Below are 18,882 nucleotides of genomic sequence, written 5' to 3'. Positions count from 1 at the left end.
GTTGCTCGGAATTCCTTTTCGGTCATTTCAAGGGTTTCCTGCTCTACAGGGTCTGGTATTTGAGAATTACTGTATTCTTTTGGTGGTACCATATTTTCTTGGGTTTTCATATTTCTAGTGTCTCTACATTGATATCTGGTCATCTGGTAGAACAGCTGTTTCTTCTATTACTCTGAAGTGGGCTTTAAGAGAAATGTCCTCTTCTTTTTATGATCTCTGCTGGTGACTCTCCTAGTGTCAATGCAATTGAGTGTCTGGTGGGCCAACTGCATGGTGGCTGTGGCTACTGCTGTGGTGTTAAGCTGCTATTGTGGCAGCTGTGGCTGTGTGGGTCTCCTGCATTGAAGTGGTGTTTTTGGCATGTTCTTTGCCTGCTTCTGGGTAGGGGATGCTGCCCTTGAGTCCTGCCTAGGACCTGGGCATGCTCTGTTTCTTGCCTGCTTCTGGGCAGAACCAGTGGCCCTCGGCTCCTTCCTAGAATCCTGGGTGTGCTCTGTTTCTTGTCTGCTCTGGGAGGTGTGGGGACAGCCCACAGCTCCTGCCAAGATTAGTGAAATCTTTGATTAAAAGCTATTACCCAGAAAAATCTTCTTGATGCATGGTGATGATTATGGCCTCTATAGCATCTCCCACAGAAGTCAGTAAGGGTTGCACTGCATTTCCCATAAGAGCATGGATCGCCTGAAAAGAAGGAAAAAGGAGAGAGGCAAAACTAAGACAACCAACACAAAGACAGCTGAGATGTGAGAAACATTGTGACTAACAGCATATTATATTAAATTCAGACCATACATAGTTAACAGATATATGCACCTCTCCCTAGCCACTGTCAGCAATGATTTTTAAAGGTTAAAACATGTAGAATGTGGCACTGGATAATTTTAATTCCCCTACTCCTCTCATTCTTTCAAAAGGTTGAGTGGTTGAATGAGCCCCTGGAGAAAGGAAGACATATGCAAAAAGACAGGAGTAGTTCTACTTATGAAGTAAAGATCAAATGAACACATTAAAGTCTCTCAAAAGAGTGAGGCAAGACCAAAATTAACTCTTTAAAAATTTGAACAATGCCATATACTTTTAACCAGAGTGAATATAATACATATACTGGTGATTCTTACAGGGCAGAACAGTTAGGCATTTCATGAAACAGGTTTCTGTTGAGAATTCTTCAGCAGTGATTCGCAACTGTGTGCAATTTGCCTCCCCAGGAAACATTAGGCAATATTTGGAGATTTTTTCTTTTTTTTTCTTTTGGCAGCTGGCTGGTACAGGGATCGAACCCTGGACTTAGGTGTTATCAGCTCCAAAATGTAACCAACTGAACTAACCAGGCATCTCTTGGACAATTTTTGATTGTCACACCTCGGAATGGGGGTAGATTTTTGCTACTAGCATCTAGTGAGATGCTGCTAAACATCCTACGGTGCACAGGACAGCCCCCCACAACAAAGAATTACCTAGCCCAGAATGTCAATACTGCTAAGGTTGAGAAACTGTTCTACAGTAAGGTATAATCATTGGTTAATTTATATAAGACCTTAGGCTTTAGTCATGGGTTTTTAGTGTAAAAATAATGACTGGGGCTTACTAAACATTTTTTAAAAATAAAAAAATTAAATATATATGATTCAAAGATGATTACATATGATGAAGATAGATGGCTTGAGCTCATTGGTAAACATCATCTATAGCCCTTAAGCTCTGGTAAAAATAAACATACAATATACAGGATAGTGTGTGTGTGTTTGCTTGTGTGTGTGTACATACGTTTTGCCTTCTATATAGGAGCTCACAGTCTAGTGACAACAGATAAAAAGTTATAGTGTAACTAGGCTAACAGTGCTGTGGAACCATGGGAGGGAGCTACAACTTATACTTAGAGGATCTGAAACACAAAAGGTGTTGCTTGAAATGAATTTCAAAGGACAAGTAGCTAAGAACCAGGTAAAGAAGGATGGGGCTGGGAGTGCATCTGTTAAAAGGCATAGGAGCCCAGGAAAGCTGACATATTTGGAGAGCTGCAAAGCACTTAGTAGACACATTTAGTAAATACAGAGTATATGCGTGCCTAGGTGGAACAGAGAGAGGCAGAAGGAGATGTCCTATGTGTAAGTTGCTAAGGAGTGGGGAATTTTTCCTGAAGAGACCAGGAAACCAACGATGGGTTCTAAGCAATAAAAAAAATGTTGCTAAAGTTTTTAAAAAAATTTTTATAGCAGTTTTAGTTTTACAGAGAAAGTACAGATAGTTCCTATACCTACCCCCCACCCATATATTGACATGTTACATTATTAGCATGGTACACTTGTTATAATTATGAATCAATATTGATATATCATTACTAACAATTTTATAATAGGGTTCTCTCTTTGTATTGTACAGTTCTATGGATTTTGCATAATAAAGATTAGAATTTAGAAAAAAATCATGTTTATAGTAGATGATAAATTATACTAAAGACAGGAGGAGAATTGCAAGGCCACAGTAGTAGTATACATGCAAAATGAGTGCCAGAACAAAATCAGAGGCAGTAGGAATAGAGACAGGGAGATAGGTTGGAGACACTTTGAAAGAATGGTATAGGACTTGGTAATTAAATCTAAGAGGTATACAGTGGAAAGATTTAAGGACACACTTAGGTGTTTTTCTTCAATGACTTAGTGGTTAACTGAATGTACAAACGTAGAAGCAGCAGAGGTTGATCTCGGTATGGAGGAAAAAGAAGAGTTCAGTTTGGGGCATGAGTTTGAAGTGCCTAAGGGAAATCCACATGGACTATCCAGTAGGTACTAAAATATTTAAATTTGCAGTTCCTGAGAAACTGTGACTAGATGTGGTAGTCACTGGCTTTTAAGGATGAAGCCAAAAGAGTAAACGAGATCTCAGAGGATGGTATACAGAGTAAGGCCAAATGCCAATTAAGGTCATGCAGAAGAAGAGGAGCCCTTGAAGGATTAAGAGGGGTAAAAGCATTTATCAAGTATACCTTATGTGCTAGCCACTGTACTATGTGCTTCACGTACAATAATTCTACCTAGAATTAAATATTCTTTCCTCAAAGAATTATTAAAATCTCTAATTTATGAAAGGGGAACCTAAAATAATTTATAGGTGGGGAAACTAAAGTTAAGTTAAGGAGACTGTCCAAAACCATAAGTGAGCAAGTGGACAAGCTGGGGTTTTTTAGGCATATCTAAATTCTCAGTGGTTACTATGCCACTGAGTAGAACAATAGGAAGAGTTTGATGGAAATAAATAGACAAGAAGGTTTCAAGGAGGAAGAGCAGGTTTTCTACTTCTGGTATGAAGGAGTGAGTGTCTAACTATAGATCCTTCTACAAATAACTATGGAAAAAATTCCAAAGCAAAACAAAACATACAAAAAACTTACTGGAGGGCTCTGAAGATGGAAAAAAGCATGTAGTTTTAGAGGGGTGTGGAAACCTGGAGCAAGCAACCAGAAGAGAGTGAGTTTTTCATTCTTTGTGGCTTTGCTCTAAGGATTACTATGGTCATGGTAGTGGCAAGGCTGGGTGGCTAAAACTCTGAAAGAAAGAGGAAAACAAATGAACAAACAAACAAACAAAAAACCCAAACAACCCATCATCTTTCAGGCCGAAGGAACAGGGGAAGGAGCCCTGAGTCCAACCAGGGCTGCTGGAGAGTAAGTGGGGAACCTCAGAAAGGAGAGCTCTAGGGAAGAAAAAATGCACAATTTTATGTTTAAATCCATCAGCAGTCTTCAGCTGACTCATCAACTATGCATGTACAGAGCAAACTAAATGTAACTGGCAACTAAGCCTTAAAGAAGTGAACTGAAATCTGAGGCATGGGTAATTGTAGGTATGACAGTGCACAATTTGAGTCTAATCAAGTTAATTGCTTGCTAGAGCAAAATTATCAGTACTCTTAGAAGAAATATTAAAAAAATACTGAATCTACACAACATAACATTCACAATGTGCAGGATATATCCAAAATTACTATATATACAAAAAGCTAGGAAATTTTATCAATTCTCAAAAGAAAAGACAATCAACAGATGCCAACCCTGAGATGATCCAGACTCTAGAATTATCAGGCAAAATCCTCAGTGAAGTAAAGAAAAATATGCATCGGTAAATAAAATAATAGGAAATCTCAGCAGAGTGATTGAAAATGTAAAAAAAAAAAAAAACCCAAATGGTAACTTTAAACTAAAAATTATACTATCTGAAATTTTAAAATTGTCTGGATAGGCACAGTAGAAGAATTGAGATGACAGATGAAAGAATCAATGAACCTGAAGACACACAGAATCAACAGAAATCTATAGGGAGAAGGAAACAAAAATTGAAAAATAACTGGTAAGTGGACTCCCATGAGAAAAAAAATGGGGCAGAAAAACTATTTGGGGGGAAAAAGACTCCAAACTTACCAAGGTACTACTGAAAAGCATAAATTTACAGAATCAAGAAGATAAGCAAATCCCAAACAGGATAATTTATAAGAGGACTATGCCTAGGCACATCATAAGCAAACCACCGAAAACCAAAGATTAAAAAAAAAAATCTTGAAATTAGCCAGAAAAGACAGATTATATACAAGGGAAACAATTTTGATGACTGATGACTTATCATCAGAAAGCAGTGGAAAAACATCTGTAAAGTGCTGGAAGAAAAACAATTCTCAAACCCATAATTCTATTTCCAGTAAAAATATCCTTCAAAAACAAAAGGCAAAGTAAGGACATTTCCAGCAAAAGAAAATTAGCGGAGTTCATTGCCATCAGACTCACATGACAAGAAATGATAAAGGAAAGTTGAAGAAAAATGATACCAGAAGAAAATTTAAATATTCAGAAATGAATGCATAGCATGCACACTTGTAAAAATATGTGTGATATTGTGAAAAATATATTTGGTCTTTATTCCTGTCTCCTGACATACAACTTCTAAAATCCTTAGACTCTCCAGAGATGAGAGTCTTTTTGTATGTATACTAATGATAGCTCATAGTCCCTACTAACTTCTGGATGGGAGCTGGTCACAGGAAAGACCAAGGTTGGATTTTCAGTCTGCCCTACCCCCCAACCTCCAGAGAGGGAAAAGGGACAGAAGGTTAAGTTGATCATCAGTGGCCAATGATTTCATCCATTGTGCCTATGTAATGAAGCCTGTATAAAAACCCAAGGGTCCTAGGTTTGGAGAGTTTCCAGATAGCTTAACATGTGGAGGTTCCTGAAGCAACTGAGGAGGGCACAGAAGCTCCACGTCCCTTCCCCCATACCTTGCCCTATGCATCTCCTTCAACTATATCCTTTGTAATATCTTTTATAATAAACTGGTTAACATTAAGTATATGTTTCCCTGAGTTCTGTGAGCTGCTGAAGCAAACTAATCGAACCCAAGGAGTTGTGGGAACCACGATTTACAGCTGGGTGGTCAGAAGTTCCAGAAGACTGGACTTGCAACTGGCATCAGAAGTGGGGGAAGTCTTGGGAACTGAGCCCTCATCCTGTGCAATCTAATGCTATCTCTAGGTAGATAGTGTTGGAATTGAATTGGAGAACACCCCATTGGCGTCCACTAAAGAATTTCTGGTTTGCTTGCCAGTGGAGAGAAATCCCCACATATCTGGTCACAGAAGTCGGTCTTCTGTGTTGATGACTTCTGATGAGAGAGAGTAGAGGAAAGACAGTTGTGCACCACTCACTCACTCACTCACTCACTCAATATGGGTAATAAAAAATAATTTTTTCTTTTAGTTTAAACGGTACAAGTAATTTCTAAAAGCAAAAATTAGAGCACTGTCTTAGGGGATTTATAATGCATGTAGACATAAATGCACTTCTATAATTGCAAGTTTTCTATATTTTACATGAAACTGTACAACATTAACTCAAAGACAACTGTGAAAAGTTAAGCATATATACGGTAATCCACAGAGGAACCACTAAAAAAAATTATGCAAAGAGGTATAAATAAAAAATTCACTAAATAAATTAAAATACAATTTTAAAAACCATCCAAAAGGTGGTGGAAAATGGAGAAAAGAAGAAAAAACAACAACCACCAAAAAAAAAAAAGGGGGGGGGGACAAACAAAAAATGAAATACACACTTAAATAAAAATTTATTAATAACTGTATTATGTTAGCGAACTAAAAATTCCAAGTAAAAGACAGCAATTATCAGAGTAGACAAAAAGGCAAGACCAAACTATACACTGTTTAAAAGAGATGCACTTTAAAAACAAAGACACAGAAGAGTTGAAAGTAAATGCATAGAAGAAGACATAACATGAAAACATTTAGCATGAAAAGGCTGGAGTAGCTAAATTAGTATTCGATAAAATAGAATGCAAGACAATAAGCATTAATAAAGTTAAAGAGGGATATTTCATAATGATAAAAGAGTCAGTTCATCAGGAAGGCCTAACAATGATAAATATATACGTAACAGAGCATAAACAGAGCTAGTAACAAATTTTCAAAATTGAAGAGGCAGGAACCAACAAAATTAAAGGCAGAAATAAGCAGGTACACACACATGGAAGATGTTAACTCCTCTGCCTCAGTAATTGATAGAACTACGACATAACATTTAAGTTAAGCCTTAAAAGATCAAAACACATTATCATTAACTTGACTTAACTGGTATTTACAGAACACTATACTCAACTACTGCACATTACATATTACTGTCAAGCACACATGGTTCACAATATAGACCATATGCTAGGCCATGAAACAAGACCCAAATGCACACAAACACACATACATACAAAAAGCAAATATATGCAAACATACAAAATACATATCATAAAACAAGAATTAATAAATTTAGAAGGACTGGAATCATACAGACTCTGATGATAACAGAATTAAACCAGAAATCAAAAATATTTAAGAAAATCAAAAAAATTGGAAATTTTAAAAACATACTTCAACATACTGGTCAAACAACAAAAACATTCTAAATAATCGATGATTCAAAGAAGAAATCACAAAGGATATAGAAAATATTTCAGACTGAATGAAGATAAAAGTATAACATAACAAAACTGCAGTGCTTAAAGGGAAATTCATAACTAAATGTTTATTTTTGGGGGAAATAAGGTCTAAAATCAATGATGTAAAATCTTAAAACATCTTTAAAAAAAAAAAGCAAAGAAAATCTAAAGTGGGAAGAAGGAAATAAAAAAGAGAGCAGAAATCAATAAAATAAAAAACAAACAATAAAGTTAATAAAGCCAACCAAAAATTGGTTCTTTGAAAAGATTCCCAAAGCTGAAAAACTCCTAGCTAGACTGATCTAAAAAACAAAACAAAACAAAATCAAAAACAAAACAGAAAGAGAACACAAACACAAAACAACAATACCAAAAAATGAAAAATGGGGTTCAGATCCCCATACAGGCCAGCTACAAAAAGAGGTTATCAGTATTGGGTCTAAAGACATTAAAAGGGTACTAAGTGAATATTACGTACATTATTCTGACAAATTAGATAACTTTGACAAATAGACAAATACCTCAAAAGTCACAAAGTATCTGAGCCCACTCACGAAGAAAAGATAACCTGAATAATCCTTTATCTATTAAGCAAATTAAATTTGTAATTATAAGCCTTCCTACAAAGAGAAATCTACAGGCAGACATGGCTTCACTAGGAATAACATGTTTAAATAATAATCATTTAAAGAAAAACCAATACAAATAAGTTTTATTTTTAAAAAAATTTTTGGTAGCAGGCCAGTACAGGGATCGAACTCTGGACTTTGGTGTTATCAGCACCATGAAAACAATACAAATTCTACATGATCTTCAAAACTCATTTAGTGAGGCCAGTATTAACTTGATACCAAAACCAGATAAAGACAAGAAAACTATATGCCAATATCTCTTGTGAATATATATGCAAGTATCCTTAACAAAAATTAAGTAAAACAAATCTAGGAATACATAAAAAAGGTATCATGACTGAGGTTGGTTTAATAACCGAATATAAATTATTGTAATGTATTTTATTAACAGAATAAAGGAGTAGAACCATATGATTATTTCGATAGATGCAGAAAAAGTTATTTGATGAAATCCAATACCATTTATAATTTTAAAAGTCTCAGCAAATGAGAAATAGAACTTTTTAATCTGATAAAAATCACCTATGGAAAACCTATAGGCAAACATCATTCTATCATTAATTATAGCTAACTTATACTTAAAATTGTAAAATACTGAGTGCTTTCCCCCAGGTAAGGAATAAGTCAGTGAGGTCCACTCTTATTAGTTCTATTCAGCCCTGTACTAGAAGTCCTGGCCAGTGAAACAAGGCATGGAAAACAGGAATAGAGATCAGAAAGGAAGAAATAAAACTTTCTTTATTTGCATAAGATACGATAGTTTCTATAGAAAATATTATAGCTGGGTGAGGTTTTCCACTATGGGAACACATGAAATAGGAAAAGAAGAGAACATCTTGGGGAATGCCTTAATTTGAAGGATGGGTAGAGATAACTACCAAAGAAAACTGAGAAAGGAGATCAGATTATATTTCATATGCTCTTTGCAAAGCAGAGAAGTGTGTTATATATTTTTTAAGATTTTTAAAAAATAGCTAAGACCATAAAAATATTGTAACCTCAGCAATCTGGAATATTCCCTTATATAGAACATCAAACCCACACAATAAGGGAGAAACGAAGCACTGCCACATATAAATTTAGCAATACAATCACTATCTGCACAAGACAATCTCAGTGAAAACTGAATCAGAATTACTGGGCCAAGGTGTTTAAATGCCACTTATGGCAATGGTGGTAAAATGACTCCAAATGTATATGCCACATTCATTATGCCATTCATGATGTATTAAACAATGCTTATAATATGTAATGCTGAACCTCAATCCTTTTAATTTTATTTTGGATAAAATCTCAACAAAGTAGAGAAGAAAAGACTACTGTACGTTCTTATTTATATTTTTTAGTAAGTAAAATTTATATTAAATATCTCCTCTATCATAATATAAGCATACAGATTTTTGGTTCTTGGGCTGCAGTCATTTGTGCATCATAACATTTGATCCTCAATTCAGAGTAATTTAAGCAAAGTCAAGACTGTTTCATTGAGTCTGTTAACAGGAGCAATTCAGTCTTTAACTAGCAGGGCCACTGCAAAAGGCCTTGAAACTTATTGTTAGTCTTCTCTTCCCTAATTCTCAAGGGCAAAATTGGCAATGCCTCAGAAAACTGCAGCACCCACTTGTCCTGGTGAACAAACTTCAGAGTGAGGGCTGTAGCCCAAGATCAGGGCAATTTTCCCTGCACTGGCTTTAAATCCCAGCCCAAAGTGACTAATACTAAGAATAATCATTGTTGTGTGTTACAAATACAGAACAAATGAATCTACCATACAATGAATTATAGCCTCTGAGGAATTTCTATTTTTAACTTCTCCAGGTGATTTTAATCATCAGGGAAATGAAGGCACTTCGTCTTGACCTATAGAATGGTCTTTTTCAAAGTATGGGTTGTGACCATTAGGGGTTAAAAAAATCAACTTTTTAAAAGCAGAAGATTAGCATAGAAAATATCACACAAAATAAGGAAAAGTATTGTTTTGTGATACTTTTATGTTAATTATAGAAATGTGTATAGATACACATTCTATATATGCAATTATATAGGTATATATATTTATAAATGCTTATATACTGTGCGTGAAGTCTCAAAGTAAAATCTATTTCTTATTTTGGGTAGTGATCAAAAAATGTTTGAGAGCTACTTCTAGAAGATAGTCAAAAAATGTAGAATTATAGAAAATACTATCTGTTCTCTGCCTGGAATCAAGAATGCTAAGAACTTTAGGTTTGTCATGTTGTCCCAATTTTATGGTATTTTTATGATCATCAATAAATTTCACTGTTCTTACTAAACACAATTATTTAATTACGGCAGTTTTCACAACATTTAATCACAATGAGATGGGCACACTGGGGAAAAGAAAAGGATGCACAGAAAACATCCATACTTCTACTATGCTGGAAGAAAACAGACTGTCTCCTCTTACCCTTAATGAACGAAATCCACTCATACATAAATTTAGTATCCTTATGTTTTGGTGCCTGTTAAATCCCCATCCACGTAACCTATGGACAGTATTTGACCTCAGAAGTTCTCTGCTCCTTTAGGATTTGTGACATCGTACTCTCTCAATTTTCTCCCATCCTTTCTGACTGTTCTTTCCTTGTGTCCTCTTTACTCTCTAAATATAAGTATTCCACTTTGGGGTTTACTCACAGACCTTCATCTCTCTCTCTCTCTTTGTTTTTAACTCTCCCTTAGTGATCTGAATCCATTCTGATAGTTGACATTTATTACCTTTGTGTAGGTATACTGTACCATTTTCTAGAGGCAGAAATTAAAGCAAGAAAGAGTTTATTAATTTGTCTGAGGTCATACAGTTGGTTAAATAGCTGAGATGGGTTCATATACAGGGAGTCTGGCTCCAGAGTCTATGCTATATGGCCTTAGTTACTTACTTAGTAAGTAATAAATAAATATTCAGTAAATGAAGGAATGAATAAATGATGATGGCAAGGTATAGTAGACATGTCTCCTATGAGCCAGTGAGGTCTGGATTTACTAGCTACATAACCTTAAGCAAGTTATTATTTCTAAGATGTTTAAAATGGGAATAATGATGCATAACTTGAAGGATTGCTGTAATATTTCAAAATGTGCCTATGTATGTGCCTGGCAAGTAGCAGGTCCTACATAAAGTCTATCTATTACGGCATAAAAATGAACAATTTGTTTGTTTCTTAAAGAGTTAACTACTGTCAACTATATATGGCTCTGAATCTCATACTACTATATTTTATTAAACTTCCTGAATATTGAAAAGGGATAAGTTTATGTCAGTATACAAAAATGGGAATATATCCAGTTTTATACCTTAGAGATACACTTTAAAGTAAGGTTTCTCAGGGCTGGCCAGTTAGCTCAGTTGGTTAAAGCATAGTGCTGATAACACTAAGGTCAGGGGTTCGGATACCCATATCATCTAGCTGCCAAAAAAAAAGAAAAGAAAAGAAAAGAAAATATTCATAAAAAAAATAACAATAAGTAGGGGTTTTCAACTTTGGAATTACAAACATTTGGGGCTGGATAATTCTTTGCTGTGGGGGTGCTGTCCTATGCATTTCAGGATGTTTAGTGGCATCCTCAGGCTCCACTCATTAGATGCCAGTAGCACCCCCATCCCTAGTCATGATACTCCAAAATATTTCCAGATGTTGTCAAATGTCCCCTGATGGAGAACCAGTGCTTTACTGGGAAAATAATAGGCTACAGCACCCTAAAGTACAGTAAATACTTGTAAAACTCACTTCTGTGTATACAATTATCCGTAAGTAGAACACAATCTGTAGACACCAAAAGGGTCTATTTTTAAAATCTAGAAAATACAAACACACTTTTATCCTCTCAACATGCTACTTTTGTATATACACAGGATTCTGAATTATTTTTAAGATGTGATATCTCCCACTTAGCCAAACAAATAATTCTAAAACCACTTTGAGCTACAGAGTCAAAGAGTAAATTAAGTTCTTTTACCTTTAGGGCTGAAATTATAGTTTGCTCAGCTGCTGGTGGGAATGAGTTCTGACTGGAAACCACCTAGAACAAGGTTTTGATCCAGTTATAGATTTGCTTAAGTCTATTTTTTAAAACACTAATTTTGATCAAAACATGATAAAGCTGTTTCCACAAGCTACATATAAAATATTATCATTACTTTATAGTAATATCTTATATGTGATTTAAAAATTCATTAATATTCATTAAGTTAAAAATACTTTCATGTATAAAGCAAATATATACTTCAAATAATTGAAACATTAAGAATCCTAAGAGCTAACTTTCCTCTTCATTTTATGTAAGTTTTAATTATAAAGTTTTATCTTGAAAAGGTCAGTCAGTATAAAATCATATTTACTCTTTTAAAAACTCTGATTTTCTTTAGGCTGACTCTAATTTTCAACAAGTCTTTAAAAATATAAATAAATGTCAGACATTTCCATTTTTACAAATCAATGCAAACATCATGAAAATTTTGAAAATATCAATAAAGACATTTAAATCAGGCTAAATAGAATACAAACTTTCATTGCTTGTGGTATTTTAGAGTAATGATTAAAGAAAATAGCAACTACATCCTTTAGTATTTTTGATCATTTTACTTTTCTGAGATTTACCTATTAATAAATACTTTAAAAAATATTTTGTTTAGTGTATGAAATACATATTTTTAGAAACCCCTAATTGATAAAAGGACTTGTTAAAAGTTTTAAACAAATGAATATGGTCATTTATTATGATTCTAAAATACAATCTAACGTACTAAAGCTCATATTAGAGGTGAAGTTTTCAAGAACATCATCTAACTTTTAGCTTCCTTCAGGTCTTTTAAATAGTTATATTCCAACTTACTAAATATTTTTTAAATGATCTATGGAGAATAATTAAACACAAACTACTCAAAAATCATAGATGGAGTTGAAGGTATTGCTTTCCTAGTAAATAAGAATACAATTCACCTTAGACATAATATATGGAGGCAAATAAGTTAAAGTTCAACCATTTCTCTTAAATGTGTGAGTAGCAAAATAGCAAAAAGAAAAGAATATGTTAGAGGGTATTTTAAAAAGTTTGTGGAAAAATGGAATTAGAAGATAATACAAATACTTCCATGAACTTTTTGAAATACCTTCATATTGTCTACTTACAATTAATCATCAGTGATTATATCATAAAAACTCACTGTTTTTAATACAGCTCCTCCCCACCTTGTTTGTGCAAAGATAGAAACTTTTTGACATGTTGAAAGGCTTAAGGGTTCTTATTCTGTCATTAGCTTTGTTATAGTTTACTACTACACATATGAAACCAAATTATGCTTTACAATAAATATGAGACATATGATTTACCCTTAAATAATTTGTTCAATAAACTTGATTAACTTGAAGACCTATAGTTCATGTGTTTTAAACCAAATGTATAGACAAAAAGTTACACAAATAATACAGGCTTTGATCAAAGACTGTTTAAAAAGAGTTAGCTTATTTTACAATCATCACATTTTCATTGTATTCTTTTCCAAAAAACTAAATAATAATGTGTAAATTATCTAAATTTGATCTATGGCCATACCACCCTGAAAAAAAGATAAATTTGAGGCAAGAAGAAAGAAAAACATGAAATTAAGTCAAATAAACTTAATAAAAATAAAAATTAAAATGAAGGTTACCTTTGTAACTGATTGGTGCAACTTATACAGTGAATTCACCACTGCCACATTTCTCCTCTGTCCTTCAGTAAGAGGCCCAATCACCTGACTTGCATCTCCCTGTGTGGAGAGCTGTAAGAATTCAACACAAAAAGAAATCACCAAAATGACAGTCTATATATACGTGTGTGTGTGTGTGTGTACACACACATATCTATATCTATATATATCTTTAAGTGGGGAGAAGTTCATGCCCCTCTGACAAAGACAATGTTAAATGAAAATATTCTGGTCAGGTTCAAGCTTTGGACTTTAAGCACAGTAAGGAATCTTTGTAAAGATAACACCATGGATGCAGGAGCCCATAATCTCACACAGGAAGAACATCATTGATAATATTTCATGGCTGATAGACGCGAGACAGGTGTGACCCAAATCCCAGTGTGTGATGTTATTTTGATACACCAGCATAGTAATCCTTAAGAGTACGTTCTGGCAACTGCCAATAGGCTTCTTTCTATTCAAAAACTCAGAAATAAGCCATCAAAAAAAGGTAGAAAAAGAGGGAAGAAGGAATAGCGGGAGGGAGAAATAAAAATAAACCTAAATCCTACGTATATTTGATGGCCGTCCTAATACTCAAATGAAATGGGTGGTGCAATGAGAGTATTATTCTTATTTTTCACAGATTTAAAAAAAAAGGTGGCCAAGATTATACTGTGTATGGATGATCGGTAGAAGAGGTATTAAAAACTTTCTACTCTTGACCTTTAATTTACTTCTAAATGCATGAGTTTCAGGAAAAAGGACATGGAATTCTTTATTGAGTTAATCTATCACTGTTGCAGTTCAGTTCTTTAAAAAATTACACATATCTTGTAACACAAATGTCAAGGACTCAGATCACCGTACCAGCCAACTGCCAATAAATAAATAAATAAATAAATAAATAAATAAATAAATAAATAAATAAAAATACACATGTTGAACACTCTCATATTAATCAGATTTTAATTCAATCTTCTATAGCAATTATTATTTAAAGGTAAATTAAACTTGGTTAGGACATAGAAAACATGATGTAACTCTATGAATTGTGTACAAATCTCAAACATTTGAAAATTGGCCTTTTAAGAGAAATGAAACTAAAAGCATCTTCCACTTGTTAGAGTGAGCCAAACAAAATGTAAGAAAAGGAAAATACGAGGGGTCTTCAAAAAATTTATGGAAAATTTGTATTATCTTTTATTTCTCTTTTTCCACAAACTTTTCTTTTGTTTTTGTTTTTTGGCTTCTGGCCTGTACAGGGACTGAACCCAGCACCATCCTCTAACCAACTGAGCTAACCAGCCAGCCCCACAAAATTTTTGGAGGACCCTCATACTACTTTTTTCTATTTTCCTTTGATAAATACATACATAAATTTTCAAAATTAAATTCAACTTCCACTTTTCCAATTCCTACTTGTCATAGCATACAATTTTTAAAAGCACTAAAATTTGCAATTAAAAGAAATGGAATAATCCTTTGTTAAAGTTGCAATCCATGATGGTGGTTATTAAGTCAACATAAGACTTTCTGACACCTGGTTAAATAACTCCAATTTATTTTGATTTTCTTCATGGACATAGTGACCAACTTGTAATCAAGTTGAGTTCAAAAAATGGCCGTTTGTAAACTGGTAGTCTGAAAAAAACCTCCATATTTTCCTGGAGAAACTATATTAAAAAAATAATGATTAGGCACTCAGAAAACCCACAAAATCCAATTTAACCTATAATGTGGTGAAATAATACCAATAGAAGCACTGAGCTCCCAAGAGAAAGCAAATGATGGGCTCTGCACTATGGTGAGGGTGGGGAAAGAATCCTGAATAAGGCTCTTGGTAGATTCAAGTGGCAATGGTCAGTGGGCAGACTTGGGGGTCAGATACTAAATATATATCTGATTATGATGGGCATTTAAAAGTTATGAGCTCTAGCTGTACAATTTTAAAAATTTAACCTCTCTTAAGATTCTCTCCAATTTTGAAGAACTAACAAAGAAATGGGAAAAGGAAAGAATTTTTCTTATGTTATTTTATTACGATTTATTTGATATGTCTGTATTTAATGAGAAGACAGGCTTGCTGTTAGAAAAGGATGGAGATCATTTTACTACAGAGGGCTGATCATATTTGGGGGTTTAAGAGTATATAGAAAGGTATACTTCACATCCACCAGGATGATATAATCAGACAGGTAATAACAAATGTTGGCCGGGATGTGGAGAAACTGAACCCTTATACATTACTGGTAAAAACGTAAAATGGAGTTGCTGCTTGGAAAAGGTAAATATAGAGTGACCATATGACCCAGCAATTCAAATCCTAGTTACATACACAAGGGAAATAAAAACATATGTTCACATAACTTGTACACATAAGTTCATAGCAGTATTATTCACAACAACCAAAAATTAGGAACAAGCTAAATGTCAACCAACTGATAAATGCATAAATAAAATGTAGAAATATCCATACAATGAAAAATTACTCAGCAATAAAAAGTAATGAAGTTCAATACATGGTACAACAAAGATGAACCTTGAACATTATTCTAAGTGAAAGAAGTCACTAGAGATCACATATTAAATGATTACATTTCTATGAAATACCTAGAATAGGCAAACCCATAGAGACAAAAGTTGATTAGTGGTTGCGATGGAGGGTTGGGGGGGATAAATGAGAAGTGAGTGCTAACAGGTATGAAGGTTCTTTTTGGGGTGATGAAATGTTCTAAAATTGACTGTGAATATATTAAAAACCATTGAATTGTACATTTTAATGAGTGGATTATATAGCATGTGAATCATACCTTCTTTAAAAATTAATTTACTATTTTTTTTACATTCTAAGATGATGTTGTGGAGCAGCTGAAGGGGAGAGGGAGAGGAGAAAGGGGAGGAGGATGGCATAGGAGAAGAGGAAGTTGGGGGGGCATGGTTGAGGCCTGTGAAATCCCCTTCATTCTGGCAGGGGAGCCCTGGGTGCTTCCAGTGGTGGTCATTGGTCATTACTGGGCTGGATGCAGATGTTGGGGTAGTGTGACTGAGGCCCTCAGCACTCCCTGACCCCAGCTTGGGAGTGCGGGGCACTTCTGGTGGTGGCCTGGTAGTCGTCTCTAGGCTGAATGTGGATGTTGGGGTGGCATGGCTGCGGCCCTCAGCCCCACAACATCCCAGCTCAAGAACTTGGAGTGCTTCAGGTGGCAGCCTGGTGGTATTTGCTGGGCTGGATGTGGATGTCAGGGGGATGTGGCTGAGGCCCTCAGCTCCCCACTGCCCTGCACTGGGAGCCTGGGGCACTTCTGGCTGTGACCTGGTGGTTATCGCTAGGCTGGATGCATATGTCGGGGTGGCGTGGCTGAGGCCCTTGGCCCCCCACTGCCACAGCTCAGGAGCCCAGGGCACTTACAGATGTGGCCTGGTGGTTGTCGCTGGGCTGGATGTGGACATCAGAGGGGCATGGCTAAGGCCCCTGGCTCTACCCCTACCCTGACTTAGGAGCCTGGGAGGCTTCTGGTCCTTCTAGGTTTTATAGGTGTTCTTTGGTGGTGTTAGACCTTTACCAGAACTTTGTCTCTGACCTGTGGCTGTTTTGTTTTTTCTTTCACTTCTGTGTTGGATTCTCAGCTGCCTCCACCACTTAAACTGCACTGAAACTAATTTGCTGTCCTTTGGTTACTTCTAAAATGGAGGAACTTCCTGTAGGAACCAGCACTTGAGCTCTGTGGTTGAGCTAAATTGTTGCTTTGCAGCTGATTCCCTGGAGAAGGCTTTTTGTGCAGCTCAGGTTTTAATAGTTGACCTTGTAAGCACTTCTAGGTCTTGGGAGGTCTGGTACACCTGGGTTGTGTGGAAACTCTGGTCTGGGCCTGAGTCTTTTCAGCAAACTGTACCCCCTGCAGTTCTATATTCCTGACCAACCTCCACTGAGTGGTCCTGTGCTGATTGGGGTGCAGATCAGCTGTCCATGCTGTGCCCGTGTTCCCCCGGTGGGCCTGTCTTCCCCACCACCCATGCTGCAAACACTTCCCATGGGATGGGCCATGCACAGGTCCCTTACAATAACTGACCAGCCTCCGAGTGGCTCCTTTTTTCAATTGTCTGTGGCCCCTCATTTGTATGTGGATCCACGGGAACACTGCTAGTGGTCTTCCTGGTCTGGGGACCACCAAGTCCCTCTTCTCCCCCGTAGCCTCCAAGCAACTTCATACAAAGGGCACAGCTACGGCTTTTGCCAGTTCTTGCTCAGTGTACTCACCAGGGCCAGGCTTAAAGTGGCCAGGGCTTGAAATAGTTGGAGTGGTCCTTTCTGTCTCTCATTGTGGCTTCTCCTGCCTTCACAAACTCTGTAGGTCTCTCCTCGTCTTCCCCTGAGCTCCCGCAGCCCCAGCTTGGCTGTTGTTGCTTTTTAACAGTTTAAATTGGTTGATTGTGGGAGAGGGTGAGGCTGGGGACCATCTATTTCACCATCTTGATCGGATTCTGAATTATATTTTAATAAAGTTGTTTTTTAAAAAATATATAGAGAAAAGAATCCTAGACTTTCCAGGTTATCAGATGTGCTGAGAGCTTTGTGAAAACTAAAGTAAGGGAAAATGACTAAGTTCAACAGACGTACAAAGTTATATGAAGAAAATAGTGTAGTTATGGGAGCAAAGAATTGATAATATAAAAGAACTAAAAATGAAATATCATTGTGCCAAAAACAAGGAACAAAATAAAAATACGAAGGTGAAAATATAAGTTTCCAAAGATTGGAAATGTAAGATAACTTGCTGCTTTTCCTGACTTTACTGCACAGAATATAATCAATCACTCACCTTAGCTAAGTGAATCACCCTGTATCTTTCTAAGACCACTCCTGTTATAATCTTTTTTGGGGAAATAATCTCAAACTTACAGAAAGTTACAAAACTAAAAAGAGTGCAAAGAACACCATATGCCCTTTATCCAGATTTACCTGTTCTGTTAACATTTTATTGCATTTGCTTTACTATTTGTATTGTTCCTCCTCTTCTCACACATACACACTCACGCACACATACACACGTGCATAATTTGTTTTCTGAATCATACATTATGGACCTTTACCCCTAAATATTTCAGTGTGTGTATTTCCTAAGAATAGTGATATTCTTTTACAAAACCACAATTCTGTTATCAACTTCATAAACTTACATTGATACAGTACTTTTATCTGGAATCAGCATATCTCCAAGGAGTTTGGTTCCTTCTAGTGGGAAGTGGTATTAGTGACCAACATCTGGGCACTATGTATGCTCATTGCTATTTATTCCTGTAATAATTCTTGATCAATTCAATATTCAAATAGATGATCCTTCCAATAACCTAAACTCTAAGTTCTTTATCCTCTTCTCCCTGAGTGATCTTATTCTCCACTCTAACTCACCTGCCTTCTCCCACGGACACACCGTGGCAATCTTACTCTCAAGATTGCCAATTCCTATCTTTCCCTTTGGTTCTAATTCCAATAATTCCTTGACCCCTTGGGACCTCCCAACTCTACCACTTTTTCATTCTATCTCACGGCTGTTCCTGATGC

The 18,882-nt window shown here is 35.8% G+C and overlaps 1 protein-coding gene across 1 annotated transcript in view; it reads right to left on the bottom strand.

Annotated features, from left to right (window-relative positions):
* The window catches only part of COG5 (component of oligomeric golgi complex 5), a 338,885-nt gene that overhangs the window by 32,497 nt on the left and 287,506 nt on the right, over positions 1-18,882 (bottom strand). Inside the window, exons 15-17 of the mRNA XM_063098584.1 lie at positions 13,296-13,406; positions 11,603-11,665; positions 578-681 (exon numbers count right to left, since the gene is read on the bottom strand). Of these exons, the coding sequence (XP_062954654.1) occupies positions 578-681; positions 11,603-11,665; positions 13,296-13,406 (278 nt within the window). The remainder of the gene's footprint in view (positions 1-577; positions 682-11,602; positions 11,666-13,295; positions 13,407-18,882) is intronic.

The sequence above is a fragment of the Cynocephalus volans genome, chromosome 6, assembly GCF_027409185.1.
Source record: "Cynocephalus volans isolate mCynVol1 chromosome 6, mCynVol1.pri, whole genome shotgun sequence".
Classification (NCBI taxonomy): domain Eukaryota; kingdom Metazoa; phylum Chordata; class Mammalia; order Dermoptera; family Cynocephalidae; genus Cynocephalus; species Cynocephalus volans.
This window is presented reverse-complemented; position numbering and strand designations above follow the sequence as displayed.